Source organism: Giraffa tippelskirchi, chromosome 4 (genome assembly GCF_054371585.1).
Source record: "Giraffa tippelskirchi isolate mGirTip1 chromosome 4, T2T-mGirTip1v1.2.pri, whole genome shotgun sequence".
Lineage (NCBI taxonomy): Eukaryota > Metazoa > Chordata > Mammalia > Artiodactyla > Giraffidae > Giraffa > Giraffa tippelskirchi.
In genome coordinates this window covers 643,769-653,091 of record NC_137278.1, presented here as the reverse complement: position 1 = coordinate 653,091, position 9,323 = coordinate 643,769, and the positions used below count along the sequence as shown (strand labels likewise).

General features: G+C 67.5%; 1 protein-coding gene across 31 annotated transcripts; it reads right to left on the bottom strand.

Moving 5' to 3' along the window:
• Positions 1-238: 238 nt before the first annotated feature.
• NSMF (NMDA receptor synaptonuclear signaling and neuronal migration factor) lies at positions 239-8,822 on the bottom strand. 31 transcript variants are annotated; one of them, XM_081593261.1, is made up of 16 exons: positions 8,553-8,822; positions 8,092-8,153; positions 6,724-7,470; positions 5,732-5,807; positions 4,924-5,094; positions 4,543-4,611; positions 3,650-3,702; positions 3,242-3,331; positions 2,593-2,717; positions 2,415-2,498; positions 2,299-2,332; positions 2,133-2,203; positions 1,904-1,983; positions 1,702-1,804; positions 1,461-1,536; positions 239-1,344 (listed from the first exon to the last, which is right to left on the bottom strand). In XM_081593261.1, the coding sequence occupies exons 1-16, from the start codon at positions 8,621-8,623 to the stop codon at positions 1,247-1,249; spliced, it is 2,010 nt and encodes a 669-aa protein (XP_081449387.1). In that variant the 5' UTR covers positions 8,624-8,822; the 3' UTR covers positions 239-1,246. The 31 variants fall into 31 exon arrangements, 28 of the variants coding, with proteins under 28 accessions (XP_081449387.1, XP_081449394.1, XP_081449401.1 ...); XM_081593268.1 differs by having other exon boundaries at positions 6,970-7,470; XM_081593275.1 differs by having other exon boundaries at positions 4,924-4,929; positions 6,970-7,470.
• Between the last annotated feature and the right edge of the window lie 501 nt (positions 8,823-9,323).

Genomic DNA, 9,323 nt, shown 5'->3' with positions numbered 1-9,323 from the left:
GGCAGCCTCTCAAGGACCTCCTCTTCCCCACACCCTTTCTCAGAGCCCTGGGAACCTCCTCCTCAGACCTCTTACGGAGTGTGCCCTTGGTGGGGCAGGCCTAGCGGTCTCTGCCCCTCAGTCCGGGCCAGGGTACACAGACAGCCCCCACAGCAACAAGCTCAGACCAGCAGGCCCAGAATCTTCTGGGTCCAGGGAGGCAGTGGATGGCGCTGAGAGAGGAGACGCACGCAGCGGCCGCAGCGGAGGGTCCGATTTAATGGTCACTCTACGGGGTGTCGTACATTGTTCAGAGCCCGGCACGAGCCCCCACTCCCCTCGCCTGGGGGCACAACTGGGTGTCTCAGACCAGACTGCACAGGGGGGCCAGCCCCCGAGCGCCAGCTATGTACAAGGGCCCGCCCGCTGGGCGGCGGCAGGCTGTGTGTGCACAGCCCAGCTGCCGCCCCGCCCTCGCTTGGGCCAGGCTGCGGGGTCCAGGCCCCCATGCAGCTGGCGCAGGGGTCTCACCCGCCAGGACCCAGCCCCGGCAGGCCCCGCCAAGACCCTGGGCCCCTGCACCGGGAGAGGCCTTCAGAGCTCGGCCGCCAGAAGTTGAGCCGGAAAGCAGCAGGGAGCCGCGTGGGTACAGGGGGCCGGGGAGCAGGCAGGGCCTGGCTCCACCCAGGGTGCCCTCAGAGTGAAAGGAAGGCATGTCCCCCACTTCCCCTGGACACCCCCGCGGGCTGGCGCCGCGGTCAGGGAAGCAGGGGCGAGGGCAGCGTAAGCACAGACCATCAGCGACTCGGCCGGGGACGGAGCCAGGCCGGGCAGACGGGCCGCCCTGGTGCTGGTGATCGGATACGGCAGGGCTGGGGAGCTGAGGCAGAGGGTCCTGGACACACGTTGAGCCGGGTGATCTACGCCATGACTAGTAACGTAGCACTTAACTAGTTAACTAGTAACGCTGCTTCTCTTTGAATTGTCTCAGGGGTGGTAGAAAATTGCACTTATTTCTATGAACCTGCAGAGGCACCGCCCCAGCGCTGAGCCTCCAGGCGAGGCCCGAGCAGCATCCGCCAGCCGCGGCGGCTCCTCCGGGGTGCGAGGGCGGTGGCAGCTGAGACCCGCGGCCACGTGAGGACCGGAGCCCTGGGAGGGAACCTGAGCGACGTCTGAGATGCCCTGAAGTGGCCGTGAAGGCCGGGACCCAAGCGGCCCAGCCCGGCGCCGGTCTGAGGGAGCGGCAGGGCGGCGGTCCCGCCCCTCACAGAACGTCCTCAAAGTCCAGCAGCTTCGAGTGCTGGCGGCTCTTCCACAGGCGGTACAGCCGGAAGTCAAAGTAGGTCTCGATCATCTGCTTCCCTGAGGCGAGAGGGGCGAGGGCGCGCTCAGTCACGCCTCCGCCTCCGGGACGCCCCCGCTCCGCGGGGACGCCCCCCACCCCGCCCCCGGCACGGCCGGGCCAGCCCAGCGCTCACCTTGAGCCGACAGCTCGAGGGGGGACTCGAAGATGACCCTGTAAGGCGTCATGAGGGTCCTGAGGTTCTGGAAGAGCTGCAAGGAGGGAGTGGACTCAGTGCAGGGAAGGAAGAGCAAGAGAGCCGCGGGGAGAAACGGGGCTGGAGAGCAGGAAGCCCCAGCTGGTGGGGGCCAGGCCCGGGGATCTCTCTGGGAGGGCTGAGACCGAACGGGAGTCTGCAGAGAAGCGGGGTGCTGTACCTTCTCCCCATTGGGGTTCCCCAGGACGTAGCAGCCCATGACGTGGATGACGTTCGGCTCAGGGTTCACTTTGCTCATCAAGCGACTCAACCGCTTCCAGAAGCTGGTGGGGAAGGGGTGGTCACAGGCGGCCTCCAGCCCGACCCCCAAGTGAGAGGGGACCTGGCACCCCGGCAGACACAGCCCCCCGTGCCCCGCTCACTGGATCATGTCCTCTTCCTTCTCCACTTTGGCGAAGGTGGCCACCTTGTTCTTGAGCAGGTATAAGTGTCCTGGGCCGCCCTGCGAGAGCCTGCGGTTAGCGGGAGGGGCCGCAGCTGGGGCTGTCTGACCACTGTTCCGCCAACACGTGTAGACGCAAACGTGCACGTCCCTGGAGGTGGCATCCTCCACCCCTGCCCCACTCCCGGGCAGGAAGGGCTGAGCCCTACCTGGCAGAAAATCAGCATCTTCCAGATTTTGGCCCCCTTGTGGTAGATATTCAGCTTCTTCTCTATCTCCTCTGGGGAGGGAGGGGTATGAGTGCTGCCCCCACCATCTGTGCGCACCCTCCCCCAGCCCCGAGACCAGAAGGCAGAGGGGTCAGAGGGCACATACCCAGGATGTCCTCGAAGGTTGCGTGCTCGTGGTCCTGGGGGAGACAGGACTCCAGGTCAGAGCCCCTCTCAGGCAGCATCCCCGACCCGACCCAAGATGGGGCTGGGGGCACTCACGTAGAGGATGGGGATGATGGCGGGGTCGTCTCTGCGGATGATGGTGGGGATGTACTCAGCTTTGGGCACTTTGGAGGAGATGAGCTGCAGACAACAGGGGAGCCCTCAGGGCCCCGGCCATCCTGGAGCCGCCCCCACCCCGCCCCCACCACCGAGCAGCAGCTGCTCCCGGCCTCACCATGACCTTGGGGGGAACGAAGCCCTCAGTGTCGCAGGCTACAGCCTCCAGGCCCTTCTCAGTCTCCCAGTCCAGGTCCTCGAAAGCCTCGCCCAAGGTGCAATGGGAGCTCTGCAGGTCACTACCTGGAGGGCAGGATGTGCCGCCAGGCTGAGGACCACCTGCAGTACCCACCCTGGCTGCAACCCCAGAGATGGGCAAGGGACAGAGCCAGCAAGCCATATCCCATAGGGTCCTCCAGGCCAGCAAGAAACCCAGGGCGGGTAAGAGAGCCAAGCTGAAGGCGAGCCGGGCTGCTGACACCAGCTGGAGGCCACCAGGCGGCGAAGGCTTTGGGCCTCAGGGCAAGGCCAGTGGGGGCGGGGGCAGGTGTCAGTTCCAGCCCGGTGTACCTGGTGTCTGGGCCAAGGAGAAATCAGGCGCTGCAGGTCTCTGGCGTGAGGGGCACCAGACAGGGTAGGCAGCGAGCCCTGGCCCTTAGTTACCCCTACCCAGAAGACTGGAGGTGTCAGAGCGCCCCCCTCAGTCCGATAAACCGAGGTTCAGCGGAAGCGCAGAAGCCTAGCCGTCCGGGTGCTGGGAGCGTGGGGCTGGGGGCCTAGGGGAGCCTCTGGGGAAGGTGGGCCGGCCTGCGGCGCCGGGCACCTACTGTCTCGGGAGTCGTGAGAGGTGTCGGCTTTCATGGGGGTGGGGTCGCTCCAGGACCGGCTGAAGCTCCGCTCGCGCCGCTCGGCGAACGCTGCAGTGAGAGCAGAACCCATTAGGGACGCGGCCTGCAGCCACGCGAGGTGGCCGGGACCGGGGGCCGGGCAGGACACGGGCCAGTGGGGTCTGGAGGGCGCAGGATGCTGCTGCAACGGGACGGGTGGGAGAGGGGCAAAAGGCGGACACGGGCGGAGTCTGCGTGGAGGGGCGGGGCCCTGTCCTTGGGCGGAGCCTGCGTGTGGGAAGGTGCCCGCTGGGGACACCCGCTTCGGGGGCGCAGAGAGCAGCACGCCAAGCCCCAGTCGGCCGAGAGCAGCGCCCCCCCGCCCGTCCGCCTTACTCTGGGCCTTACTCTGGGCCTTCACCCGCCGGCTGCCGACCATGCGCAGGTGTTTGCGGAAGTTCCTAGGGGTGGAAGCACGGGGGTGCGGGTGAGGGCCGCCGGGGGGGTGGGCGCCCGCCCGCGTGCTCCCCTCCCCGACCTCGCCCCTCTCCGTGAGGGGCGCCTTCCCGGCGCCCCCAGCTCCCCCACAGGCCCATCCTGCCCGGCCCCTCTCCTCCCCCAGCCCTCCCGGCCGTTGGCTGCAGGACACAGACAAGGTTATTAGGCTTCCTCTTGCCGCCGCCCTCCTCCCAGGCCGGCTCCCTCGGTGGCCCTGTGCACTGGGTCTCCTATCCCTGCTGCCCTCCCCTGCCTTCCCTCCGTGCACACAGGCACACTCTGACCGCCCCCAACCCCCTTCCCAAGTGGCAAGTGTTCCTGCTTCCCACACACGACGGCCAAGGCAGCACAGCGGAGCCCGTCGCGAGGTGGGCTTGGGGCCAGCAGATGCCCCCACCTCTGATGCTGTGGCCCTAGGCCGCCTCAGAGGCAGGTCTCTTGAACCCCAAACTTTGTGTCCTGCCAAGGCCCCACTTGCAAGAGGGACAGGCAAGCTTCCCAGACACATCTGAGGTGGGGGCTGGGAGGGTAAGCCTGACTGCTGATCCCACAGCTCTGGGCTTCCAGGGCCCGAGAAAGGCGCAGGCAGGCCAGCCGGCTGCAGCTCCGGTCTCAGCGTGTCCCCAGCACGCAGGCCTGGGAGCTCAGCCACGTGACCCCCCTGCCTGCCGCGTCCCCAGAGCAGGGCCAGGCCAGAGGTCGCCACCGCCCTTCCCCATCAGCTCCGCTGGGCTGGGGGGGCCCAGGCTAGACCAGAACAGACAAGAGACAGACCCTGGTGGCGAGTGGCTGGCAGGCCCTACCTCTGGATTACAGACGCGGAATCATTCTCCCGTTTCCGGCGCTTCCTCTCCGCGTAGCCCCTGAACACCCTGGGAAACCGCCACGAGTCAGCACTGCCCTCGGCCGCAGGCGGGAGGGACAGCGACGTGGGGACGGAGGCTCGAGTACAGGGCCCGCAGGCGTCCAGGGCCCTGGGCCAGAGAGAGGGCCCCACCTGCCTCGCCCTGTCCTCAGCCCAGCTCCCAGCAGGCTCTGGTGCAGCTCGGTGCTTGCTGGGACCCAGCACACCCTGCTGGCCAAGGCCCAGGTCCCTGGCCTGCCCCGACCTACTTGGGGGGGGTGGGAGACTTCCCCAGGGACCACCACCATGCCCTTCGGCTCAAGGGCCTCGTGGTACTTACGAGATGCTGGAGTTGCAGCGGGAAACGGCAGCGTGAGAGAGAAGACAGAGTGAGCAGAGATTCTCAGACCTCTGACCCCCTGGGGTTCGTTTCCTTCTTGTCACTGACTCGAAGGGTCCCTCACAGGCACCCCAGGCACCGGCAGGGTACCAGCTATGCCACGGGTTAGTCCTTGAAAGGGCAGCAGATGCTGAGGTCACGGTGGCCCAGGCCACCAGATGCTGGTCAGGCTGCTCAGAGGCCTGACTGTGTGCCCTGCCCCCGCTGGAACCCGCAGCAGACAGTGGCCCCCGCCCAGCCGGAGGGTGGCAGCGCGCTCTCCAAGGAGGCTTGCAGGGAGCGTCTTCAGAGTGGGGGCACTGGAGCAGAGTGCCCCCCTGGGGGGAGCTCCTCAACAGGACACCCAGCCGCGCGATGGTCAAAAGCACGGCCCTCCAGGGGACTAAGCTGTGATCACTCACTGTGTGTGCAAACGCAAGGAGGCCGCTGTTTGGAGCGCACATGAGGACAGAGCTGGGCAGCAGCCCAGGAGAAGCACCCCTGCTGGTGACTGCATCAGCTGCAGCCCCCTGCCCGCTCCCCAGGAGACGGGACGGACAGCCTGCAGGAACCGCACGGGACAGGGCAGTGGGGACGGGGTGGGGGTGGGAACAGCCGGGCCCGCCTTCCTGCAGGCTGACACTCAGGCAGAGCGGGCGGAACGGGGGGCCACTCAGTAGCGGCTGCCCAGGTGGGCTCCGGGCAGTAGCTCCTGAACAGCAGGAAGAGGCCCCTGGCCTGAGCCCCACGTACAGCAGACACAACTCACGCTTGCATAGTTGTGGTTGCTGTCTGGAAACTGAAGAGGTTTTCCTTGGGGAACCAGGTACGAATGGGGACGTCATCTGGAAGAGGCCAAAGGGGCAGTGACTAGGGTGGCTTAGGGATTCCTGAGCCCTTCCCCACCTGCCCGGGGGGGATGTTCCTGAGCACAGGGTTCCCTAGACCCATCCCAGGTGGGGGCCCCGGCGCCGGGCCAGCAGGCTCCGAGGCCCGCTCAACTGTTCCCGCTGTGACAGCTCGGCGGCTTCGTGACGCTCGTCTTTGCTTGGCTCTCCCCCTCCTGCCCACAGCTGACACGTGTTTCCCCGGAAAGCACAGCCGGCCTCCAGGGCACCCAGAAAAAGCACTGACTCGTCTCCTTCAAGCCAGGGGGCGGGTCAGGGCCAGTGGCTGCAGGCTCTCCTGGGGCTCCAGGGCCTCCTCTCCCGCCCAGACACTGGGGCGCACTTGGTTGGCCTTCCCCTCTCCCAGACCTTCCTGGTGGAGGCCCTCACCAGGTGGAGAGATTGACCCTTCCCAGGGGCCCTAGAGCCCCTAGACAGGGTGGGCTAAGGTCACTCTACTCTATTCCCTGACCCCGTCCCAGAACCTGGCCTGTGTTCCTCAGAGGAGCACGAGGGCCTGGAGATGCCCGCACCCCTGGCTTGTGCCCTGATGCCCCTCTGAGTTGCTGATTTGGAGGCTCAAGAGGTGTCCTGAGAGCACATGGTGGGTCTTCCAGGTAGAATTCTGCTTTACGGGAAATGACGGGCTCAGAGCCCAGAAGCATGGGGCCCCCTGAATGTCCCAGGCGGCCTCTTCCTGACTGCAGGCCTCCACAGCTCCTCAGCCATGCGCATTGCTCGACAATCCTGGCGCGGGGCCCCGCTAGCTGGCCAGGCCCCCGACAACTATGTGCCTCCCTTGGTGAGCAGGAGTCCCACTGGGTGGGTGCCAGGGCAGGGACTGTCCCCCAGGACTCCCGGAAGGCAGCCCCACCTTTCCATTCAACCAGGCTTGCTGCCTGTTCCACCCTTAGGACTCTCCCGGCCCCCCAGCTGGGGAAGCACGCTTGGCATGACTTGGGGCCGGCAAGCCTGAAACCAGCCGTGAAGCCTGACTGGGCGTGGGCTGTGGCGGCAGGACGCCACCTGCGGGCGGTGACTGGGGCGCCCTGCACTGTCCGCGCCTCCCAGCGCTTGCTGCTGCAGAGGAGGCTGCCCGGGCCCCCGACCAGCCCCTCACCAGACACTCGGTCAACGCTGTACATCCTCTCCAGCTTCTTGCGGCGGCTGGTAGCCTCAGGCAGAGGCGGCTGGTCCACCCCAAAGGCCTGAGGGGAGGGACTGGGGGCGAGCTGGGCGCACCCGGGACACTCCTTGGAGCCCTGGCGGCTGCCCGCCCAGCTCTGGCAGGGCCTGCTGACGTCCTCGTGACTGCCTCCTGGGCTGGCGCGCAGGGGCTGGCTGTGGTGGTGGGGGTGCTGCTCCCGCTGCCGCCGCCCCTTCACCACAGCCAGCTCGATGGCCTCGGCCTCCGGGCTGGGCAGCAGGGCAGGCTCCCCTGAGATGGTGTACACGCGGGGCTGGGGGCCCTCACCAGCCGGCTTCCCGCTGGCAGCCTCCTCCGGAAGTCTGCCCTCATAGCGGCCGTTGGAGATGAGGGAGAGACGGCGCTTGTTCTGAGGGGCCGGCTGCATCTCGGGGGACCCGTCGTGGCCAGAGTAGGCGTCAGCCAGCAGGTGGTCTGGGGGAGAGGCACCAGGTGAGCTTGCAGCCTGCTGGTCCTGCCCTCCCATCTCCTGGTGCTCTGGAGGCAGGGAACGAACACCCAGCGGGTGCCTGGCCTGCTGACCAAACCCTGGGCCCTAACAACTTCACAGGAGGGCCTTCTCAGCCTCTGTGCCTCAGAGGCTCACACTCGACTTCCATCAGGGCCCCAAGCCCCTCTTATGTGCGTATGGGGGACAGACTGTGCTACTTGTGGGTGATGGGGGCAGGAACAGGCAGGCCACCTCCCAGCCTGCCACCGCGCCCGTGTGCCCAGTGCCAACTTCTCCCTTCCCCCCCACCAGCTGGCCCCCAGAGACAGTGGTGCCAGCCCTGGGGGGTGCCAGGAGGCCTGTTGCCATGCCAACGGCCCAGGCTGGGTGGGTGCCATGGTGATGAGTGACTCGCAGCTCCTCCTGGGGCTCTGGGCCAGGGAGGGCAGGGGGCGTGAGGAAGCCAGCCCAGCAGGGTGGTAGCTGCCTGCTCACACCACACAGTGTGCAAGGGCTGTGTCTGCCTGGACAGGAGACAGCATACCCTCCCCAAGATTAGGAGCTATGGGTGGACCAGCTCCTGGCACTGCCTCACGTGCCCCTACCTGCACCGTTCCGGTTTTCTGGGTGACTCTGGGACAGGTACTCGCCAAACGCTCGGGCTGCTCTGAGGGGGTGGACAGCGGGGTGCGCCGTTAGGGCACACCACCCACTCTGGCGCCCCCACCCACGCCCTCTGCACCCGCAAGGGAGGGCTCAAGGGGTCATTCCCAGCAAGCACTCCCATCCCACCTCAGACCGCCCAGGGCTGGCAGGTCGCAGTTCCGGGGACCCTTGGCGCCCCGTGCATCTTGGCCGGACCTGCAGGTGGGGCCCGGGTCTGCTTTCCCTCCAGCACCGGCCGCCCAGTGCGTGTGGGGGTCGTGAGGTCGGGCACCTCGCCCACCGCACCCTCAGGGAGGGGAGCCGAACGGAGGTGGGGGCGGGCGCCGACTACGCGCATGCTGCAAGGACCGGGACAGGGCGGGGGCGGCGCTGGCCCCGGCGGGCGGCCCGCCGCACTCACCGCACTTTGGCCGCCACCGAGGACATGGCCTCGCTTCTTAGCGCCCTCCTCCGGGAGGCGACGGCGCCCATGGTCGAGGCGGCGGCGCATCCCCAGACCTCAGAGCGCGCCCCGCGCCCGCCGCCTCCGTCGAGGGTGCCGCGCCGCGCCGAGGACTGGGATCGGGCTCGGGCTCGGGCTCGGAACCCGCATGGCAGCTCCGGGGCCCTCCGCGCGCCCCGCTGCACCGGACAGGACGGCCAGACCAGGGGGTGGCGCTCCGCCCACCGCGACGTCAGGGAGGTAAAACCCCGCCCACCTGGCGTCAGAGCGGGGCGGGGCCGGCGAGGCCCCGCCCGCCCCGCCGACAGTGGGCGGGGCCAGGGACCCGCGGCGCGGGGCGGGACCAACCGGCTCTGCCCTCTCCGCGCTGCCTCCGGAGCCGGGAAATCGAGGCCTGCTGTCCCTTGGCCACAGGGTCCCAGGCCCTCTGGTCAAGGGGCTCCCTGCTCTGGCAGACCCACGTGCCCCGCTCGGAGACCTGCAGAGACCGTGGACCCCGAAGTCCAAGGCCTGACCGATCTCTTTTTTTGTACAAAAGGACTCCCTGGCGCTATTTAATGATCTGAGAAGCAAAGTGCCCGCGTCATATTAGGGAAGAATCTTGTGTGTACAAAGTGGGAACAACGCCTGAGAGCTCCGGAGGGCTTCATGCTTGGTTGGGCGGATACCAGCACCATCCCGATCTTGGGTGCCTTGCCTGCCTGGCTTGGGGTCCTGGAGTCCCACGTG

Bases quoted from the DNA above. Each gene is read 5' to 3' on its own strand.
- NSMF (XM_081593261.1), bottom strand. From the start codon at position 8,623: ATGGGCGCCGTCGCCTCCCGGAGGAGGGCGCTAAGAAGCGAGGCCATG. The intron at 4,612-4,923 runs GTAAGTACCACG...GCGGTTTCCCAG, and splicing joins CGCTGCAACTCCAGCATCTC to GGTGTTCAGGGGCTACGCGG. The intron at 2,333-2,414 runs GTGAGTGCCCCC...TGTCTCCCCCAG, and splicing joins CCATCATCCCCATCCTCTAC to GACCACGAGCACGCAACCTT.